General features: G+C 37.7%; 1 protein-coding gene across 1 annotated transcript; it reads right to left on the bottom strand.

Moving 5' to 3' along the window:
• Positions 1-2,864: 2,864 nt before the first annotated feature.
• Positions 2,865-21,379, bottom strand: ALX1 (ALX homeobox 1). The gene is made up of 4 exons (XM_017804276.1): positions 20,998-21,379; positions 18,437-18,741; positions 14,738-14,866; positions 2,865-3,498 (listed from the first exon to the last, which is right to left on the bottom strand). The coding sequence occupies exons 1-4, from the start codon at positions 21,224-21,226 to the stop codon at positions 3,178-3,180; spliced, it is 984 nt and encodes a 327-aa protein (XP_017659765.1). The 5' UTR covers positions 21,227-21,379; the 3' UTR covers positions 2,865-3,177.
• Positions 21,380-23,388: the final 2,009 nt, after the last annotated feature.

The following is a 23,388-nucleotide window of genomic DNA, read 5'->3' as shown; positions in this document are numbered from 1 at the left end:
TAATCCAGTGGAAAATAAAGTCATTTACCTTGAATAGAAACTTGCTCAAATTATTCCCATAAACTGAAATGTCTCTTTTCTAGAATTTTCTTATGAAAAAAGAACATTACAAATAGCCCTGTTGGGTGTTTGTACACTATTTGTGGAATAAGGAGCTACTCATCTTGGTTAAAAAATTTGAGTCTGGACTTAAGCCAATGTGGCCCAGATTCTGCCATCCTTACCAGAGCTGAATAGTACCTTAAGTTGGGCCTGATTATGAACTGATTACTCAAGTTATGCTGAGCAGCTTTTTTTTTCGCATGAATGGGGGCATTGTGAATAAACATTTACAAGTGATTCACAATTTGGCCTATGTGAGTAGCCTAACTCCCATCAATGCATCTACTCATGGAGTAAAGCACTACTAAATAAAAGTGGCAGAATGTGACCCTGTTGTAGTACTTGACATCTAACATGAAGATACTTTTTCATTAGGTAAATGAAACGCTGCAACCAACAGGCTATCATTCATTCTTTGAGACAAGGCTGATGCAAGAGCATAACAAGCTTAATGCAGGCCTGCAACTTATCACACCTCAGGTTTAATGAGGGGTTGAATACCCATTTATTTAATGCATAAAATTATGCTAGCAACATGTAACAAATAATTTCTATTGCTGTATTTGAGGATGAAGAATTATTAGAATTGTTTCGCCTTCACTTAATTAAAATCAGCAGGAAAATAACATGGTCTTTTATTTTCCCCTTTGATTTTGGAGGCTTCAAGCATCTAAAAATGTTGTAATATTTTGAAAATGTAATCTGTCAATGCAATAAATGCCTAGGAATTGCTAGATTTTACTCCTAACACAAACCTTGTAAAAATTATTTTGGGGAAGCTGTCAGAAGAAAACAAAAGCAAATTCTGCTATGAAAATAAATAAGTAAATTGAAAGAGGCAACAATAAAAATGGTTTGGAGTTTTCCAGCTAAACTTTTGCTTCTCTATCCACTAATGGTGCTCTTAAAAATTATCTGGAAATCACTTTGGCATGTTTAAATACTATACCTTAAAAAATGATTACGTGGAAACTGGATAAAATAAAACATAAAAAAAACCCAAACATATTTTTCAACTGGAAAGAGTTAGACCTGCTAAAAAATCCCCTGTGTTTTCACCACTTTCATCCTTCTGCATGTGACACAATTATCTATCTAAAACTAATGTCTCTACCTTTACCAATAAAATTCTTTTTTCTGCTTTAAGTTATAAGACTCATTTTACTGCTGTCTAAACAGACCATAAAAAAGGGAAAAGATAAATTCTAGCCAGAAAACTCTTTTTCAGTTCCTCTGGTCAAAATCGAAGCTAATTTTTAAAAGGAGAAACAAATCAAGAAACCCCAAATTGGAGTATATGTATATGTTAAACTTTGAGTTTATTATTAGTGGCAAATAGGACAACCTTCCTTTCAGCTGTGTGAGAATCTGCTGTAAAAAAAAAATAATTCAACTCGTGGTTCAAAGTTAAGTTTGTTTATTCCTCTGATAGGCTGCCAAATGGATCCATCTCCAATTTTTGTTTCAAGTTTAGCCCCTCTAAGTGGCAGCAGAGAATATTTGGGGGTTCCTTTTTTTTTGTGAGTACTGGTAGTTCTGCAGTTTCTGTGAGGAAATGTGCTTCCTGGATCTTCCCTTCTTCCTCCATCCACCCTCTGTTCCTAACTAATGGTCAGAGAGAAAAGCAAGAAGTAACAGAGGGTACCTAGAGAGTTGTATCCTGTTCTAATCACAGCCATGCAAGTCCTTCTTTATTTCAATTAATTTGCTTGCCTTTATGAACCTGAGAGGTTGACTGTTCCTTTCAAAGAGGCTGACATTTCACTCATCTGAAAGAGCTTGGAATGTGACAAGGGGAAAGGGAGGAGAAGTAAATCAAAGCAGATAGCAATTCTCCAGATGTAAAGTATTTTTCTTCTCCTCTATTTTTTTTTCCACCAGAAATGTCAGAAAGTCTGCTGACATTTTAATTCCTTTGTGATAGCCTGGGACCTGAGAGCCAAATCCTTCTTCCACTGCGGTAGAAAAATTTTTTCCTGTATACTTTAAAGGGAGCAAATCAGTTTTATACTCTGCAAAACATATAAACAAAGTATCCACAAATGGTTACTAAAACTAAATGAAATGTTCTTTTATAATGTCTTAAGAGCCGTTACAAACTGAGACTGGCAAGCCTTGTTAGAGTTCTTTCATTTCAGTTCGACTATCATTAGCAAAACTCAGTAAGATGGACTGCACCGGAAATAAGACTTCACTGTTGTGGGTTTTTTCCCCAAATCTGGATTCTGTTGAAAGTGTAGCAATACTATTTCATGCTCTCTTTTAGTAACCAAAGTTTCATGACCCTATCTGTAACCTTAAAAATTTAATTTAAACACTAGTTGACTTAGATAATCTATGCATGTCTTTCAAAACTCTACTAACCTCTGTGATCCTGCTTTTACTGGTATATTTGACACACAAAAAAAAAATCTCATTATCTTTAATAGGAATACACTCAGGTCCATAAGATAAAGGATTACTTTCTATTCTTATTACATTAGTTGTTCATTGATATAAGTTTAACAAGCTCAACATGCATTTAGCAAAACAGCAGAGCTGACTTAGAGCAGCAACGCAGTGCTAAGAAAACTCAGTCTACAAATTCCACCTACAACATGAACGGTCATATATTTCCTTCTTTGCATGATGTGCTTAGAGATTTACATCATGGTTTGAGTATAATAAATTTATTATCCTTTACAGAGTTGTTCCCTTATGAAGTATTCATTTGTAAAGCATGAATTTTGTATACAGGACTGCTAAAAACCATGGAGTAGACATATTTGCTTAGTAGTTTTATTCTTTTTTGCAGGTTCTATAATCATATTTCATCAACTGGTACAACAAAACATACCTACATATAAAAACCAAAACAAAGAGGGCTTGTTGAGCTTGACGTATGGTAAATCTATTTGGTTTATTCTTGTTTTATTGTTAAATATTATATTGCATTTGTTTAAGCAGACATCGTGTATATTGTGATTTCTAGCATTCCACACACAGCAGCTTATTTTTTTTCCCTTTAAATATGGGAAATAAAAATGGTTCTAGTTTGCTATCAAAAAAAAGAAACTGAGAAAGGGTACTGCTATATTACATGGCCCAGGAAATATTGGCTGCATGCTCTTTGGCTTTCATCCGTAGAACTGCAATGCTGGAGGACCTCCTTTCAAACTCTGGCTTGGTTTCAAATGCATGTCCATTGGTTGCCCCAGAAAGTAATGAGTCAGTGAAAAAATTATTGAGGGGCACGTGGCTGAACTGATTCTGGTGGTTTGAAAAGCCTGTGTAGCCAGAATCTGTCCGGGGTGAATGGGAATAAGGTGTCATACAGGAGGACGTATCTCGTGGCAGCATGCAGGAAGTAACCACAGAACCGCTAGCCGCATTCCCTGCCCACAGATTGTTCTGAATCTGGAACATATAAAATTAATACAATTAAATTTAAGTAGTTCATCTTTTGTTTTCTGTAATGTTTGATTTCCTTTACTTCACATATTCATTATTAGTTCTCCTCTAAAACAAGAAACAAGTACTTAACCAATTCTCTGCAATCATGTTAGAAAATAGCATGAAGTGATCACGAGTCAAAATACTAAATTCTTCACTTTAGAGCAAGGGCTGATGAGTCATACTCCTTGCTCTGTCATCCATTTGCTCCATGGCTCCATATGTGATGTTTACCTTTGAACCTCAGGATGCCATCAGCCCATCCAATCAATAAACTTAGTGGAAGCACACAACTGACTTCAGAGAAAAGGTGTCAAAAGAGTGTAAAAGATCATAGCTGTTTTCACCATAAAAACTTCTCCTCATTAGAATTCTTACTGTAATGGTAGGAAAGAGTAGAAAAGGGTGAACAAAACAAACCATTTTGGATTTCTCAAGCGACAAAGCCCAACAAGTATTTACAAAATTTAATATTGAGAAGTCTTGCATAATTACTTTAAAACAAATTAAACCATAAAACACAGGAATGATTGATAATACATTCAAGAGTTTTGCTTCTTTTCTACATTCAAGAATTCAAAAGTTTTGAGATAAGATTTCTTTTCATTAGGTTTTTAGGCGAAATGATACTTTGAGGGCATTTCTGTTTCAGCTCTCAGCCTTAACAGGCTTCACTGTGCGTCCCTGGAAAATGTTGCATGACAGACTAGGACACAAACTTTGTGGTTACCAGCAATGCTTGGATTAACCATGTAGTCAAGCTTTGATGTATAATCCTTTCTATACTTGGCAGTCACTTAAAGCTTCATTCTGAGTCTCAGGCCTTCAATCGTCTATGTATAGATGCTATTTACGGATAGGTGTTTTTCACTTATTTGTTACTAGATAAAGAGATAGGAAGATTTTAAAGACCTAGTATAAGTCAGTTCTTGTCATTATCTCACACTGTGCAATTTTTTATTCCTGCCTTATTCATTTTGATTTAAGAAAACTTCATACTCAGCAGCTGGCCTTCTGTTCTTTAACACTCTCTACTCTCTATCTCTTTATGAGTAATACATGGATACGATATAATTTCTCACAAAGTCAAACTCCCTCAGTCATTTCTCACTTGCACACACCATTATACAATATACAGCTTTGTATGTCTTCTCCACTTTAACTTATATCTCTTTCCTGAACGCTGATTTTTTTTTAATGCACAAATAACATCATGCAAGACATTTTTAGCCCTCATTCACAGCACAGAACTTGTCAGCCAGTAACTATATCCTTTTATTTGTTTTACTTTGCTAAATTTGTCTTCGTCCTAAAAATCTGTTGTCTGTTCAGTATATCATTGCTCCGATGCACTGTGATTGAGCCCACATGTCGTTGTTCTCTGCTATGTGTTGAAGTAATTGCAGTTAATCTTCGGCTAGCACTGTAAAGTGAATTCCCACTTCAAACTTAATTTTACATTCATGTTCCAAATTCATAGACAAAGGAATTTTGACTTTAAGATATGAAGGTTATCTCTCTAGCTGACTGATTTTTTTCTGCCAAAGTAGAGGTCAGGGGAAGTAATGAATTATGACAGACACACACATACACACACAGAGAGAGAATGAAAACATGTTTCTAATGCTGATGAGTTGGATTTTTTTCCCCTTGTCCTATCACTTTGCAACAGCACATACTCACCAAACCACCAACAAACTAAAGTAATAAATTATGGTTCGCTGAACTCATCTAGCTGAGATCTACTGCAGATAGCAAGGATGAAACAGTCTTATTTTAAAAGTCAGTTTTAAATAGTTATATTAGCGAGGTCACCAGGAGCTGACAAACTAATTTGGGCTCCTTAGAAATTCCAACAGAAAAAAAGAACCAGTAAATGCACCATTTTTGTTTCTTGCAGAAGCCTCAGGAAAAGTCATGGTAGCAACACATTTCACCAAACTCCTGGTCTGCTCAACTCCTTGTTTACACAGACATTCATTTCTGCAGTCATACACACAATTCCACACACACTTGTGAATGGAGCTTGCTTTTTCACTCACAAACATACACATAGCTAGTTAGGTACATCTCAGGCATCTGCTCCTGTATATTTTAGGTGGTCTGCTGAGAAGTAAAGGAGTGAGAAAAGTGTCTGGGGAAGGATATAGAGGATTCTTCCTCTTTCTTGTCAGCCTCCTAAAATCTACATGAGGAAAGAGAATCTAATGAGAGTTTCAGAACTTTCCAGTTCCCTCTACCCTTAATCAGTTTTCAGAAGACTCTGAGACATCAGCCCATGGGAAACCCTCTGTATCTTGGCATGATCATCAGCTGCCTTATTACTCCTTAATTAAATTACCTGAGACAGTTTTGACTTATAATCAGACAAATTTACCCAGGGAGAGACTAGTTAATCTATGCAGTGTCTAATACAGGAGCTATTTTTGAAGGAGTTTATAGTCTCCAAAGTTAACTCATATGTGACAAAGTCTTATTTATCTGAAATTTCTTTCTAAGAAATGTTGTGCTGAAGGCTGCAGTCATCCAGACTGCACAGATATAATTATGGGAAAAATTTTCCCAAAAAATCTGTTTAAATAGGAACATGCACAAATTTGCCTTTAATACAGTCATGACGGGAAGACTTCAAAAGGTTTGGAGACTCAGTTTGAAAGTGCTCAATAACCTACGTGGTCTGGAGGAATCACAAAAACACTCTTTCCTTCCATATTTAGCAGTTTGGTTTACAGTAAACTAAATTTAGTACCATTAATTTTCTTGATATTTTTTCCTAGACAAATCTCTTTCAATCTAGCTTCAGTGAGATTGCACAGGTGTAAACGAGAACAGAATTCAGCTGCAAATCCTAAAATATGCCAATGTCTTGTTAAGGAAATATGTGAACCAACTATTAATTCCTAAAACTTTCAAAGGGTTGTCCTAGGTTTCTTCCTTAGAGGTAGGAATCCAAGTTAGTAAACTTAACTTCAGGAATACCATAGGATGCTAGAAAAGTTTTACATGAGGCAATTATATTTTCCAAAAGAATGTTTCAGTCATATAAATTTTCTATTCATTTTAGTTGGTAGAGTGACTTCACTTTTTATATTAGATTTTTATTTCTTAACAAGAAATAACAACATAAATATCTTGTAGTGAAATTTAGGTGCAGAAGGTATTCCCGTATTAAAAATAAATACAGTAGTGTTTCACAATAAGTTAAAATTATGAAATCTTCTTTTGGTATGTTAGCAGGAAAAGGGACATTATGTACATAAATTTAAAGAAAATATTTTTCCTCTTAAAATCTTGTGTGATCCATGAACTATATAAAAGGCAATTCAGAGACTGTGAATGAGGCTATACATACAGCACATCTCTGGTTTCTTTTAACATCACAAACAACTTGAGCTTTGCTCTTGTGGTTACCATGAAATTACCAGAGCCCTTCGATATATTTACCTACTGTATGTTTTATACACACATACACGTGCACACACACCCTTCCTGATAGAAAAAGAAATAGGATTTCATAGCTCTGACAAGAACATAAGGGAGAGTTATGGTTGTTAACACAGCTATGATATCATTTCCTAAGCACATGACCTTCTGCTTGACACTTCAGAGGAAAACAAGCTGAGGTAATTGGTCATCCCACTTAGTGTCATTGCTTTTTTCTGTTAAACTTTCAAGCTCCTTGAGCTTCAGCCTTTTTACACAGCACCTGGAGAAATCACATAAACTCAAGTCTCAAAATTTTCTGAGTTTTACTGTCAGGTTCTCCCATCAACAAATCTCTTCACTCGTTATTTGAGTCACCTGCCTATCCAGACTGGAGTCTGTTTCCAGCATACACACATATGAGCACACTACTTCTAGTTGAGTAGACACATATTTTAGTCTTCACATGGGAAACAAAATTCTTATTTCTTTTAATGTCACTGGGTATTAATAAATTATAATTGTTATTATTATATTACATAATAAATGTTATGTATGTTAATTATGTTACTATAATTATGTTACTATAATTTCTCTAATAAGTAATTAGAAACTACACATTTTCTCTGTTTTCATGATGTTCCTGGACACAGCAAGGAAAACAAGAGCAGCACTAACTTAACAGTTAAGAATTTACATAATTACATAAAACTTGAATAACAGACTGATTTGCTAAATTTTTGTCAGTCCTCTTCTTGTATGAAACAACAGTACTTTCACTGCCAGAAAACATCAAACCTGTGGTAGCACAAGGAGGCACTTTAGGCAAATTAAATGCAATAGCTCTCAAACTGCTCAAAACTGCTAGTTCACAATTCATTCAGCTATTAGTTGTTCCTAGTCCATCAGCACAATTAATCTGGTGTCACTTCCACTTTTTTTTTCTGAGGTCCTCTTAAGAACATCCAAAATATGGGTAGAGATCTGCTTGTACTTCCCAAGTTTATATATTCTCAGAAGAATTTAGACTGAAAAGAACTTCTGGGATTATTATTCCAAACCCTTGCTTGCAGCTAACCTTGAATTTAGATAAGGTTACCCAAGCCCTATCCAACCATGTTTTGAGTAGCTCCAGCTACAGTTTTTCATTAATTTCTATGGGCAATTTGCTCCAAAGCTTTACCACTCTCATTGTACTTTTTTTATTTACATCTAGACAGAATATTTCTTGGTTTAATTTTGTAGGAGCTCTTGGACCTACTGAACACGTGAAGATCAGCTGTACTGTGTTGGGTCATAAGAGAGAGCTGCAGCACACTGTTCTCAGATATGTGCATAAAATGCTACTTGGTCCATGGTAGTGAGAGACTTTATAATACAGCTGTAAAATATGTGGTAGACCCATTCAGTCCATACATTTACATTTGGTGAACAAAATAAAAATCTGGTCATTTGATTCCATGCTTAAACAAGCTTGTTAAGCTGAAAAATAGTGTAGGATTTGAAAAGTCATCAAGCTTTCATTCTTGTACGGAATGCTTTGTAAACTGCTGTAAATTCTTCCTACTGCAATCTCAGGGCCAGTTATCATAAGAATTAATTATATTTCACATTTATGATAAAGACAAAACTTCAGAGTTTAAAAAATACTATTAAAAAAAACTATCTCAGAAAAAAATGAATACGCCCTATAATTAAGCCCAAGTAAAGCCACTCACGCATTTAAAGAAATACGTGTTTCACAAGAAAACCCATAGAGCAAAAAGCTGAATGTTGACACTATGAGGAGGACCACATACAGTGGTGGTTTAGAACCAAGAAAAAATAAAAGTGCAGTGCACAAGCTACTTTGTGTGTGGAGCAGACACCACCCAAAAAGATTAGAAGTGTTGCTCTTGTTGGAAGATCAGCCACAGCAAGGCAAGCCAGCACACATGCAGCAAGCCACGTACCATCCAGGTGGTGGCTCAGCCCGAGCTTTATGCTGTCACAGCTAGACAGCATGAGTGTATGATAAAACTTCTTTGAAGCTAGTTCAGATATGTCTACCACATCTACCTCATCGGTGTACCCATAGCTATGACCTTGTTGAGCTATTGTGATTAACTGTCATTTATATGTCTGCTATAGTTAAAAGAAATTTTAAGTCCTATAACATGTGATGTCTAATATATTCCATATGAGCATTTAATTGGAGCATGTAACCGATCATTGCTAATGAGGATTACCCATAGGTACTAAGGGTAGGGCAAACTGCAGTGATGATCCAAGGATTTAGTACTTAACACGTGTACTGAAATCACTTCTACACTCTTTGAGTGCCAACAAATCATATGATGCCATGCAGTTCAACATATAATTTGATTTATCAGTCTGGTGGATGGAATGCAAACTTCAGCCTCTTCAGAATGCCGAATTTCTGGATTTCAACATTCTCCTTTTTTTTCTACATCTTCTATATCATCCCAGTTCCCATACTTTTGAATTACTTTTGTCTTCTTAGGACTCCCACCTGCACTAGACTTGGTTTTTCCAGCCAAAACAAAAATTTAAATTCTATCTAACTCTTGCCTGCATTTTCAAGGAAATAAAAAAAAACCAAACATTTAACATGTGATACTGAGAGGGAAAGTAGAATGGTGTGGCAAAATGAATTCTTTTAAAAGAACTTAGAAGAAAAACCTCAACAAATGAACATGATTCAAAGAACAAGCAAGAAGGAGAAAAAATGCAAAGTAAGGAAAGAGCCTAGGTGGGGGAAAAATGTTGCCCCTTACATCTGCTTTTCAGTTATACAATTTAATGTTTATTTACATACTGGTGCACTTAATTATAAAGATAACATCTTTATAAATTTAACTTATACGGGGAAAATTGGAAATCTGTGTTATAATAGTGTAGGCTTTTGATCAAATTTCACTCTTCAGTGTGAATAAGGAGGGGGTAAAATGAAATTTTGTCTCAGCTTTTTTGGTGCCTTGCTACTTCTCATGCTTAAGCATCAAATCTGAGGAGATCAAGTACCCTTTGTAACAGTAGCCTTCCCACTAACAGGATGGCAAAAGTAGTGAAATAAAGACCAATAAGGTAAGAGAATTATAAGGCTAAAGAAGCTTTTTATTGTTCCTCTCCCAATACATCATATATAGATCCATATAACTACAGATGACTGCAGCTGAACAAGACATCAGAACTAAAAATACATTTTTAGAGATCATCTTGTCTATTTTATACCTTATACCTTAGAAATAAAAAAAAAATAATTGTTCAGATTTTTGCCAACTATAAAAAGTCCCTTCTGTTAAGTTTCCTAAATACAAATGTCTAATATTTATCTGACCACAGTTGCCTACTGTGAAGGGTGCATCCTTCTTGCAAATCCTGCTCATCAGCACTCTAACAATGTTTTGTATATCCTGAGACATCTTTAATAACACTAGACACTGTATCTAGGTGACTGAATTAAGTATTGCTTGTTTACTAACATTTACTGAGGTGAGTTGAAGTAAGATTTCACTTCCCCATAAAGTGAATCTTCATTCCCCACTGATGGTAAGATGCTCCCTCTTAACTTTCATACTATCAGTAGAATATTGCTAATTAATAAGGCTCAGACTGTCTGGGATATTTGTTTTAATCAGTACATTATTTTCTGAGTACACTTAAGATGACAGACCACAATGTACTGCATCTGCAAGAGAATCTTGAAGTTCAAGTATTGAAACTAGTGAAACTGAAACCTTTTACTAAAATGAATGAAAAGCACTGTGTGTAACATTTTACTAGAAAAATCTGTTTTTCAGCATAATGTTATTAAAGCCTTGAAAAAAACATGTGAATAACAGATGATTGTGCTACAATATTGCACTAATTGCCCTCCTTTGTAATCCATTATAATTAATGGAAGATGTATGCATGCAGAATTTGAGCAGTTCAGGAGATATTGAAATTCTTGGCAGAGAGATGAACAAATATTTTACACAATAAGCAACAGCTAAAGTCAATATACTGTAAAAATAATGAAGGTTAGACTGAAAGAGCAATGCAAACAAATATGATCTCCAAAAAAAAAAAACCCAAATTGTTATTATTTTGAAGATAAAGATGTGCAATTTAATAGCAAAATTAGACTGGATTATAGAAACGGGTGTTGGACCAAACCACCTCCAGACGTCCCTTCCAACTTCAACCATCCTCTGTTTCAGAGCCAAACTTCTATCTGAAATAAGTTGAAAGAATCATTTTCCCACAGGACAAACTTTTCAGGTTTATATAGTCACACAATGCATAGCAGCATCATGTTCTTAATTTGTATTTGATGAAGATAATTGGTGAAAAGACTAAGCAGAAGTCTCCATGACACCCTCTGTTGACTGCAAGAGACTGATGCTTCTGCTGGAATGTAAGCGGGATGTGTTTTGTCAACATATCCACGGTGAGATTCAGAGAAGAAAATCTTCAGGCTGCAAATCTTTATAATGCACACCAGAAATTCACATTTGTTCCCATTCCTTCTGCCACACAGCTGTAAACATCTCATGGTTTCATCCTTTTTCAATATTCATCCTATACTTTTTTCCAGCCACAGGGAATCTGTTTTTCCCTGTTTTAATAAAGGCTTCATAAATAAGCTCTAGTGATCTGTGTTCCACAGTCCCGAATTAAAACTATTTATTCAGAAGTATGGTAAAGCTTGTCTAATATTTGTTTATTTCATTGTCGCAATAGGAGTGTTTGTACACGGGGGGGGGGGGAATAACAGTAAAGAAAAAAAAAAGATAAAAAAAGATATTTGATTTTTTTTTGTTGCATTAACTACAGTGAAATAATGGAATTGTCTGGAAAATCAATCTATGACACTAAAATCAAACATGCAGATAATTTTAAATACCTCTTTCTGCCTGAACTGTGGGACAGATGGATGAATTTATAGCAAGTCATGTACTGTATATTTATTTTCCATAAGTAAGTCATTCAAAAATGGGCATCTAGTTCAAAACATTTGAATTTAGTGCTGCTAGTGGTCATTGTTTTTTTAAAACAGATTTTTATTTTCTCAAGCATTCTCACTGGAAATACCATGTATATTACACAGACGCAGTTTTTCTGAAGGTAAGGATTTAAGAATGTGACAACTATAAAGAATTACCACCAGGTTAGCAAGAACATGAATTTTTATTGAATGCTCTGTGATAATTACCTGGATACTTATTCATATTCCAGTATACAGCAAAGCATCCACCTTCTTCGCTGAAGAGTAAGGTACTATGTTTTTATCATGTAGCCAAACTATACATGCAAGCACTCAGCTGAAATAGCCAATGTAAAGAGGACTCAGACCTTCATTTAGCTCCTTGAAGCTCCTTTAGCTTCTTGAACTACACTACAGTACAACGCAAATTTCTTAAGCAGGTGACTAGACTCAGGTACATGTTTGTGCCTCTGTTTACCTGTAGTGTGTTAATCTGTGTTCGTAGGTGAGCACAACATATTTGTGTTTATGAATGAGTATACATTTTATATGTGTATATATTTTAGAGATGCTTGATTTAAGATTATGGGACCAACATTTGCATTTCAATTCCTATTTTTAAGAATTTATAAATTAATAATAGAATGCTTTCCAGGTTGAAACTCTGGTATGTCATCAGTCTAGGATGACATTTTTTTAACAAAACTGTAAATAGAAATGCAGTGAACTCACTTATCTTTTTAACAGCCTGAAAGTATGGAATAGATATTTTATTGGTTTTAGAATTTTATGGCTTACACACATATTATCAAATAATTTTAAACTGTGGAATTTTTGAAAAACATTACTTTTAAAACAATAATTTTAAGTTCTTATCAATGACATGCATTATTCCATTATCTTTTGCTAATGAAACTTCTGTCAATTGGGAAAATTTGTAGATGACATCCTACTAAAATTACAAGATGAGCTTGCAGGCACAAAATTTAGTCTAGAAATCCCAAGGCTTATGCATGGTTCCTTGTGTGATTTGTTGTGACGTTACAGTTAAGTCAGAAAGGCCTTCAAAAGAGAGCTAAACAACTTGAGTGAGATCTGTGAGTGACCGTGCATCTCTCTGTAAATCTACCTACGCGTACCTAAGATCTTTTTGCACACCTTTACCTAGGTAAGTCTCAAATAAGTATTGTGTCCACCTAATTAAACACAGAATGTGTAGTGCAGCGGTTGCTGATGTAATTTGGGTTAATGCACTATTACACTATAAAATAAAAACAGGCTGAACTGGTTACGTCCGTGTTCTGAGTTGATGGAGCACAAAGCAGCTCTGGCCCAGGCACCAAACTTAGTAATGTGCATCCTCTTCAGAGGTAAAGCACATTAAGCTGGGTAGATGACACATGGGCCATAAACCTCTGGTTCAAAGCTAATTACATTCATAGAATCATAGAATCATTAAGGTTGGAAAAGACCTCCAAGATCACCAGGTTCAACATTTAACCAAACACCACCATGCCAACTAAACCACAGCACTAAGTGCCACATCCAGTCGTTTCTTGAACATTTCCAGGGATGGTGACTCCACCACTCTAATGCTTAAGCACCCTTTCAGGGAAAAAATTCTTCCTGATGTCCGACCTGAACCTCCCCTGGCACAGCTTGAGGCTATGTCCCCTTCTTCTGTCACTTCTTGCCTGGGAGAAGAGGTCGACCCCCACCTGGCTACAGCCTCCTTCCAGGTACTTGTAGAGAGTGATAAAGTCACCCCTGAGCCTCCTTTTCTCCGGGCCAAAAAACCCCAGCTCACTCAGCTGCTCCTCAGATGACACCCTCCAGACCCTTCACCAGCTCTGTTGCTCTTCTCTGGGCAAGCTCCAGCACCTCAATGTCTTTCTTGTAGTGTGGGGCCCAGAAGTGGGCACAGCACTCAAGGTGTGACCTCACCAGTGCTGAGTAGAGGGGGCAATCACTTCCCTAGTCCTGGTGGCTACACTACTTTTGATACAAGTCAGTATGCTATTGGCCGCCTTGGCCACCTGGGCACACTGCTGGCTCATGTTCAGCTGGCTGTCAACTGGCACCCCCATGTCCTTTTCCACTGGGCCACTTTCCAGCCACTCTTCCCCCAGCCTGGGGGAATGCAGAGCATGACCAAAGCAAACCCACATAGAATATAAGCATATTCCTAAGACTGGCAAAGATTCTGCTACTTAATGAAGTAGGAGAGCAACAAAAAAACCAGCAGTGGAAGGGACCCATGGAAGATATTTTGCTTTGTATGGTGCTTTTTTTTATTAATTATGTGGTAAAAGCAGTGGGAAGCTTTTACATGCAAAACAATGGCTTCAGAATAAAAGTATTCAATGTGCTAAAACAAGCAAGCAGAAAAACAATAGCAGAGAGCAAGGCAAGGCAGTAAACCATAGGACTGGAGACCAGAGACAGAAGATTATAGTCTTATTACACAGTATACCTTACTATATGCTAACAGGGAACTGAAAAAGAATAAAACAAATTAAACAAACTACATCTGTCTAAAAGAGCAGTCTTGTCTCTCTGCCTCCCTCTCCCAGCCATATATATTCAATTCTGATTGTACATGGCTATAATATGCTTTCATGCTAGTAGACTTGTTCTATTTAATGGTCTGTCAAGGTCCATAAAGAAATGGTGCATGTTTACTATATCAGAAAGAAGTTGTCTAGAGATCACATAGTTTATGCCTCATCTTAGCAAAGCATACAAGACCAGAGTTATTAAGACAGTTGCTAAATGCAGAACCAAAGTACTACTTGGTATTTGCCATACCTGAGGGTAGCTGTCAGTCCTTGGAAGAACAGATATATCATATGTGGCAGCAAAATGGCTCTTAGCTTGCTGGATCTGACCATAGCGTTCTCTTTTCCTCCATTTTGCTCTTCGATTCTGGAACCAAACCTATAGTATACAAGGAAGCAGTCCTAATGTTAACTCAGTTACATACTGTGCAAAGAATTTTAGGAAAAAGCCAAGAGATTTTGGACAGTAGCTTTGAAAATTTCTGTTTATCTAAGAAAGAGCAATTTTCCATCTGAGAATTAATTTCTTGTGGTTTCAATCTTGTCAGTGTCAAACCTGCTCAAGTTATTCCTGTCTATTTTAAAAGTACATATTATTTTCTTTCTATTATCAGAAAAAAACCCAAAACCAAAAAACCCAAAACAAAATCAAAAGCAACAACCCACTTGAGAAAGATCAGTCCATAGCAAGTCAAATTGTAACGAAGCTTTCTCTTAATTTCTTATGCCCACTAACTTGTTATGACTACCCATAATCTGCCTCTTAGAGGTGTACATAATCTTTACTAAGTGCGGTAATGAAAAGGCAGAAAAAACTGGCACCAGGACAGTAAAAACTGGCACTGCAGGAAAGGTTTCTATAGGGAAGGCTTAAAAGGCAGGATGAAAATAAAAATTCACCATGACACAGACAGTTTTAAAAACATTGTGACTTTTTTTCCACAGTGTTGTTAGGTGATATCTCTTTCTGATAATGGAAAACTAAAGAATTGTATTTTACATTTAGACTATGAAATAATTAGGACTATGAAATGATTTAGAACTGAATGCTTTCTTGTCAATTAAAAGCTAACTTCTTTATGCTTGAATTTCTTTATAGCATTTGGACTGTTCTCTAATATTTTGAGTGTCGAGTGTTATATCAAAACCTATTATTTACACATTTCTTTCTTTTACTGATATCTGTCATTGTCTCATGGCTTTCAAAATTTATTTTTTATTTCAGACAGTTTAGTTTGGACTGGTTAAGACTTATGCTGATAAAATAAAGGAAGTGCTAAGAAAAACAACACTGTATAAAAGTAATATCCAACAAGTCTTTATTGTTCTGGTATAAGCATATTCATTACAGCATTTTTAAGAAGTCACTCTACTAACAGAACCATTATTTTTTTAAAAGGAAACAATGTGATTGGTTAGTCTTCCTGTTAAATTGATCATGAATCAATTTTGATATATACCTACTTAAACAGAGGCTTTTTGTATAGACAATTCCTGTATTTTGAGGGATATTTTCTGATCCCAGATTCTGGGATAGTTAGAATAACACTGTTACATAATTCCATTCTTGCATTGATCTTTGGAGAACTCAACTGTCTTTTGATGCTGCTTAAGCAATCAGGCATAGTTTTGCTCATTTTAATTCTCAAGGACATGTTGGAGATTTAGTATGTGCAATCTTTCAAAATGTACTCAGCAATCAAAGCAAGTCTCATGCATGTAACTCCTGAGTATATATTGTTAGGGACTTTGTTGGTCAATTTGTGTTATTTATGATGCCTGAGGTTCAACAAAAAGAAAAAAAAAGGCAAAAAAAAAATTCTCCTGTGTCCACAGGAGTGGTCAGGGACAAGATAAGAGAATTTAGTCATGAGTCTCTTTCACTGAAAAAAGACCTTGATAATCTCTTTAAAATGGGTACCAATTACTGCACTGATATGCAGCAGGAAAGAGAACAACTTCGATAAATTAGATTCAGGTTGGCTCTCTCCGCATGTGTGCAGGACAAATACTAAATTGGATGTTGATGAAATGGCAGTGAAGGGAACTGTGGGTAAGGTCTCCAGCTGATCACTGTGCTAAACTAAATCAAACAATTTGCTTGAATTTATAGTAACTAAACGAGAAAAAAAGCACACATTTTTTTCCTTTGACAATCCCCCAAAATGTTTCTGTTTACACCACTTTACTAGAAACTGACTCTTGGCAGAGATAAAGTAACCATTTGCCTCCACAAAGCAATGTAGAAATCTGCTGCTTGTTATCCTTGAATTGCCAGATGCTTGCCTCTAGTGACGTAAGGCCTTTTAAATTGCTTAATCTTGTGATGGAATACTCCTGTTACTCTGGATAGAAATGATCACCATATCCTTTCATATTTAGCATATGAGAAATGCAAAGATCAGTTATCTTTTAAGAAAGGGAAAAGCGTGTTTAAATAAGAGAGAAATAGAAATGTGTGAAAGTCTAGTACAGACATATATATTTTTCATTTACTCTCTATTTTAATTACTCTTGGCATATGAAGCCTCTAAAACTTAGGGAAAAAAAGTGATAAAAAGTCAGTTGGCACTGTAATCCAATTCTCCTCTCCCTGTTCTGACTATTAATTTGTTCTTGAAGTAGTTCTCTAAATTCCAGAATTATGCATTTGTTAGAACAGTGTTTTAACATTATGCAAGCTTTTTTTTTAAGTCAAATTCAGAAGGAGAGGGATTGCACAGAGCCTGAAGAGTTAAAAGCCACTGAAATAAATTCTGTCAGCATTGCTGATATTGCATCAATGTAACTGAACACATAGTTTTGGACTCTCTTTTCTGATGACAACAGTGAATATGATGTCTGTTTGAACAGACATGAAAAGAACACTTCTTTATAAAATTAATTAGCTGACTTTGTTTCTGAAAGTGATTCTGATTTAATTTCAGTTTGTATGCATGTGCAGTGGTATCTATTTCTTTATATGCATGTGTGAGTATGTGTTTAATTACAAGTTGTGAAGTTGTTATCATATTCAAGTCACTAAATTAAAAAAATTAATCCCAGTCTGTAAGAATCAACAGGAGTGCTATTCTCTACATTGAAATGATGATTGTTACCAGAACAGGGAAGATATCTAAAATTAGGATAAACTTGCAAAATGTGGCTCATACCATTTCCTTATGGAATATCTCTATAAAGGGGAAAGGCTGCATTTCCTGGATACTTAGCTTCTTTTCTCACCATTACACATCCAAAGCTATAAATATTGTTGAGATTACTGTGCGAGCACATACTGAGTGAATCACATTTGTACGCAGTGAAGATACTCAAATAATGCACTAAGTGATCAACAGTATGTTTCATCCCAAAAACTAGAATAATGTTGTTCATCAGTTATACAAGCTTAAAAATCAGCAAATGTTCCTCCTAATTTTGTGATTTCTAACATCATTCCATACAACAGAGATGAAAGGATTGCTTCACACAGGCATAAACATATACACATTTATATATGTGTATTTTCACTACATAGTCATTGGATAGAAAAAAGGAATTTGACTGCTTTTTAGACTGTGCTTTTCATGCTGTAACACACACAGAATCCTCTGTGTCTGAGTTCTGCATAGTCATCAATCTGAACTATATGCAACACATCTCTTTAATGGGATCTTTATGTATAACAATTTACATATTCACTGCCTGGTATTCTACAAGAGATCAAGACAGCTTAACTATCGATGATGTTTTCTCATCCTTTAAACAAGTTTCTAGAAGAGCAACACAAGCTATTTAAAAAAATAACAAGTTATTTTAGTACTGCAGCATAACAGCTCTTATCCATAAAGAAATAAAGCAGAATGAGCAGCTTACTTTAGCTTTACAGGCTTTCGTACAATCCCCAAGAGTGTCATTTACCAGTTCCTACAATACACAATTTGTCATGGAAATGCTGAAGTTTGTTTCCTACCTGGACTCTGGCCTCAGTGAGCTCTGTTCTCAGAGCTAGCTGTTCTCTTACATAGACATCAGGGTAGTGAGTTTTCTGGAATACTTTCTCCAGTTCCTCCAGCTGCAAACTGGTGAAAGTTGTTCTGTGTCTTCTCTTCTTACTACTGGAGACATTGCTGTCACACTTATCACCAAGTTCATCCAGGTCCCCCTTCTCCTGCATCCCTTTCACTGGAGACATCCTAAGATTGTTGCAATTGTCCATGGGCCTGCTCAGCTCTGTGTGAAGAGGCTGTCCTTCCACTTTAGTAATCCCGTAGTTCACTGTACACAAGGTGGGTTAACAACTGGTTAATAACTGGCTAAATAATTGATTAAGGGGGCAGGGGGACCGGGGAGTGGGAGGGAGGAGGGAGGCTGGGGGTGCACAGGATGGGGGGGTTTAGATTCAGGAGTTCATATAAAACAGTTTCACAAGGAACATGATTCTAGGAGGCTGTGTTATGACTACACGAGATCATGGAGGAGGACTTTGCAATATTAACCACAGACAGAATAAAATGCTAAAACACATTGAATTTTAACTAAGAATTGTATCTGAAAATATCATCTAAAAACCTTCAGAGTAAGGGGACTACACAAGAGTACTTGGAGTACTCTCCCATTACTACCACTAAAGTAGTTAATAATCCATGAAATTGATGTCAACTAAAGCTGCACAGATAAGGAATCTTAGCCCAAAACGTATTTTCCTAGAAGTGGCACAGACTACTGACAGATGTGGCTTTAAACTTGGAAGCAAATGGAAAAACTTCTATTTTTATGAAAATACAAAATAACAGTGAAATAAACTAAATACCTGTAAACTGACAAATCAAGAAGCAAATGAAAATAAAAATTAACTTCACTTTACAAGCTTAATAATTTCCATATACATTCTCTTGGATTTGTAAAGTGGAATTGTTTCCAATTAGGTCTGTTATGGTTACAAAATACAGAGCATTTCTGCAAAATGTTAACTTATTAAAAGAGATTGCTTCATATACTTTGTATAAGGATTGAAGGAACTATTTGTCTTTAGGTAAAACCTGAATGGTAGAGATAAGAAATATTCTGCAATAGGTTCTTAATAGGAAATGAAAATATTTCCTATTTTTTAATATTTTTACTTACATCACTGGAAATGTCATAAGTTATAGGATCTAAAAAACCTTTCTTTTTTTTTTTTCCTCAGAAAAAGGTGAAAAAAACGGTTTAAAACTCTATAGAAATTAAAATCTACAAAGATGGCATGTAACACACTACAGGAAGCTTGCTTTGGGATTTTCCCACATTCTCAAAAATGTTTTTTTTCAATCCGAGCTGATAGTAGCAAAACACAATTTTTAGATATTTACCATCAACATATCATTATCATCATCAGATAGGAAATGCACCAAAGCCCTCGAGGCACCCATTAAATGAAGTAATTAAGAAAAACTTCAACGTATAAATCAATTTTCTGTAGTTGTTTTTTTTTAAGTGGCACTTGCAGAAATGTCATTATTTCTTGTGAATTTTTTCGTACCAAAAAAAAAAAGCATGTTTTCAAAAAAGTAGATACTTCAGTGACTAAATGAAGTCAAAAAAGTAAGATATTGTCGGTCACCTTATTGCAGCTGATCTTAACCTCGTTTTCCAATTCTGATAGGAAATTATTTTTTTTTCTATATGCGATTTCCATCATGTTGGAATAATGAGGAAAAATTTTTATATGTATCAAAAATAAAACCTTCCACATTCGCCTTGCCTATCGGCTAGAAAAATATAACAATTGATGGAATGTTTAACATTATTGTTTTGATTACCTATATCATTTTTCGGAAGAATCACCTTTACGCATTATTTGATAACACGGCAGAGAGAATCTCGCTACCCTCGTAGGACGATATTTGAAAGAAGCAAACATGACCAAGTGACCTTCCGTCCCTTTCCTGGAACGGCACTGGGGAGCCGGCCGTGTCCGGTGTCCCTCCGACACCGACACCCGGGGAGGCTTTTCCCGGGAGTTTGCTGGGTGAAAATGTCGCTGCCCGCAGCGGGGGCGGGGGTGCCCGGGGTGCGCCTCGGGGACGACCGGAGGCCGGCCAGGGGCCGGCCGGGTGGTGCCGGAGGGCGGCCGGGGGACGGCCGTGCCCTTCGGCACCCGCCTGGACCCGCCGGCTCGTTGGTGCCCCGGGTGCGTGGGCTCGGGGCCGGGCGGGCTGTGCCGGAGTGCCCGGCGCTGTGTTCCTCGGCAAGCCGCGCATTCTGGCAGAGGCCAGGATGGAAGGCAGTAGCCAGAGGGTTGCACTGAAAGGAAAAGAGCTCTTTAAAGTAGACAGTTGCCTTCTCCCTGTGGTTTTTTTTTTATAATAATAATAACTATTATTATAATTTTATTTTTTATTATTATTGGTTTTGTTATTGTTCTTTTACTACGACCTAACAGCCCCTCACATGCACAGCTGCACAGCTACCTTTGGTCTCCCTGTGCAGGAGAACCCCTGCCCTCCCCTGTACATCTCCAGGAGGGAGAATAACTTTGGGACGACGACTCACCGTTGTCCTGGCAGGGTGATGTCCTCTCCAGCCTCACATGATGCTCAGCCCTTTGCAGAGGATTGAAGGCCTGTACGCATTTGCTGCCTGACGTTTTGCTATAAAAGGATTCATTGTCCAAAGTTTCCATAACGTGCTCCAAAGTGCCTCCTGCTCCCATGTAGAAGTCACTGTTCTTGCTCGGCTGGCTCTTCAGGGCAAACTTCTCGCTCAGAAAATCCATAATCATCTAAGGCTGCTTGAAAGCCTCTTCCCTAGACAGAGGCTGGACTGTGAACAAGGGAGGGAGAGTGAGTGGATGGGAGGAAAAGAAGGAGGGAGGGAAAGGCGTTCAGAGCTCAGGGAGCTGTTTTGCCTCCGACCCTTTGATTTGTCTTGTCTTGAAAGGGGGGACCCGAAGTTGCTCTTATATCTTGAAGCTCAGCAGGACTTCTTATGCAACCTCCCATTTCTAATGAATATGAAAATAGGCAAGAAGTCTAACTCCACCCCAGGTCCCTCAAGACCTAATCCCAACACAGGAGGGAGTTCCAGGCCCATTTTCGATAGACAGATCTGTTTCAGACAGACACACACACACACAAGCGTTAGGGGAGGGTGAGGGGAGAGAGAGAGGGAGGGAGGAAGGGAGGACAGAAAAAAAGGACATTTCCCCTCCGCAACCTCTTCACATTTCTCCAGGGATCCTTGAACGAGAGTAATCCCTCGCTTCTCTCCCTCTCCCCCCAGCTCCCCGAGAGGCTTAGAGCAAGATGATTTCAGGGGCACATACCCTCAAGTAAAGGGTCTTCTTTAATCTATTTGACTGATACGTCAGTAGCTGCAGCCCTGTTCTCTGAAGCTGTAAAATTAAGAACTGGTGTTTCTTCTTTATTAAACAGCTCAGAAATTTGTCCTAGGGTTAAAGAGAGAAAGAAAAATTATAGGCGGTTGTTTGTGTAGAGGGAATGGAAAACAGAGAAACTTAAAACTAGAAATCTCTCACATCAGAAACCAGCCTAAAAGAGAGTTTGTCTGTTATGAAACAGACCTCATCCAATCTGCCTCTCTGTCTGTGTTTGGGGGGTGTGTGCATGTGTGCAAAGCGGTTAAAATGGACCTTTATTTTAAATCTGAAATATCACTACTGAGTTGAAAAAAAAATCAGTTTCTAAATGAAAGTATTAAAAAAAAAGTCTTAGGTAATAAAATGAAAAAGAAATGAGCCATATATGGATGCATTCCTGTGGATATTGGAAAAGGAAGTAGTTTTCACACAAAGTGTGAACTTTGAAGTGTTGAATTCCAAGGCCCTTTCGCACATTGACAAGATTTAAAACACAGTCGAGAGATAGGAGACTATTTCGAAAAGGGTCCGAATTAAGGAGAAGAGTTGCTCCCTGCTTCCTCGTGAAAGGAGTACTCGGTGAAGTAAAGTAAACCCGAGACTTCAATCACTTCATATGAGTATTTCAGCATCGTGGGCCCGCGCTTGTTTGTTCTACCGAGGCTGTTTTAAAACCCAGTTCAGTGGGCCCTTCCCCCATTGGAGCGGAGAGGGGGAAAAGCAGAGAGGCTTTAATGAGAGGCTGAAGTTTCGGTGCAGTAATGGCCATGGGGGCTGTGGAACGGCTTAGAGACCTTTCTTGTGAACCCAGCCAAAGGTGAAGGGAAGATCAATTCAGGTCCAACGTATTTCTCGGTGAGCGGCTTCCCTTCCTTCATCAGCCGACCTCTAATTTAATGTTTTCCCGGAGAACGGAGTAGCTAAGTGAGGGATGTTTGTTTCATCCACAGTCGAGTAGCTGCGGGCATCACCCGCCACGCGCACAGCTTGCCCTTCCCTGTCATCTGTCAGAACCAGGCTGTCACCCCCGCAACTCCGTCCTGTTTGACAGCGTTACCTGCCGCCACCACGGACCTGGGGCTGCGGGCGGCGCGGAACCCCGTCGGGACAGAATGCAATGGTGGTGCTCGGGGACTTGTGGTGGGCCGGTGTGTTTTGTGGGGTGGGGTGTCGCTTTGCTCTCCTGTGGAGAGGGAGAGATGGAAGCGGTTCCCGTAAGCCTCCGGGAGACGGAAAGGTGAAGGGACGAGGGAGGCGAGCGGTGCCCGCGGTGCGCGGCCAGGTGCGGCGGGGGGCCAGCTCGCTGCCTGCCCGGGAGAGGGGCTGGACACGGCCCCGGGAGCCGCTCCAGGGACAGTTCCCGTCCCCGGATTTCTCTTGAAAACGAGGTTTCCTCCGTGAACCTCTTGGAGAAACGCTTGCTCCGTACCCGGAGAAATAGATCCTCTCCCTGCCCCCGCATCTCCTTGTGCTGGCACTTCGGCAGCGTGTTTATAACTGTGCCTTAAAAGCACTAAATGCCTGGGGGGGGAAAAAAAAAAAAAAAAGGGGGGGGGGGGGGGGGG

The sequence above is a fragment of the Lepidothrix coronata genome, unplaced genomic scaffold (genome assembly GCF_001604755.1).
Source record: "Lepidothrix coronata isolate B3197 unplaced genomic scaffold, Lepidothrix_coronata-1.0 Scaffold9, whole genome shotgun sequence".
Lineage (NCBI taxonomy): Eukaryota > Metazoa > Chordata > Aves > Passeriformes > Pipridae > Lepidothrix > Lepidothrix coronata.
This window is presented reverse-complemented; position numbering and strand designations above follow the sequence as displayed.

Bases quoted from the DNA above. Each gene is read 5' to 3' on its own strand.
- ALX1 (XM_017804276.1), bottom strand. From the start codon at position 21,226: ATGATTATGGATTTTCTGAGCGAGAAGTTTGCCCTGAAGAGCCAGCCG. The intron at 18,742-20,997 runs GTGAGTCGTCGT...CCTTGTGTACAG, and splicing joins ATCACCCTGCCAGGACAACG to TGAACTACGGGATTACTAAA. The intron at 14,867-18,436 runs GTAGGAAACAAA...TGTATACTATAG, and splicing joins TCACTGAGGCCAGAGTCCAG to GTTTGGTTCCAGAATCGAAG.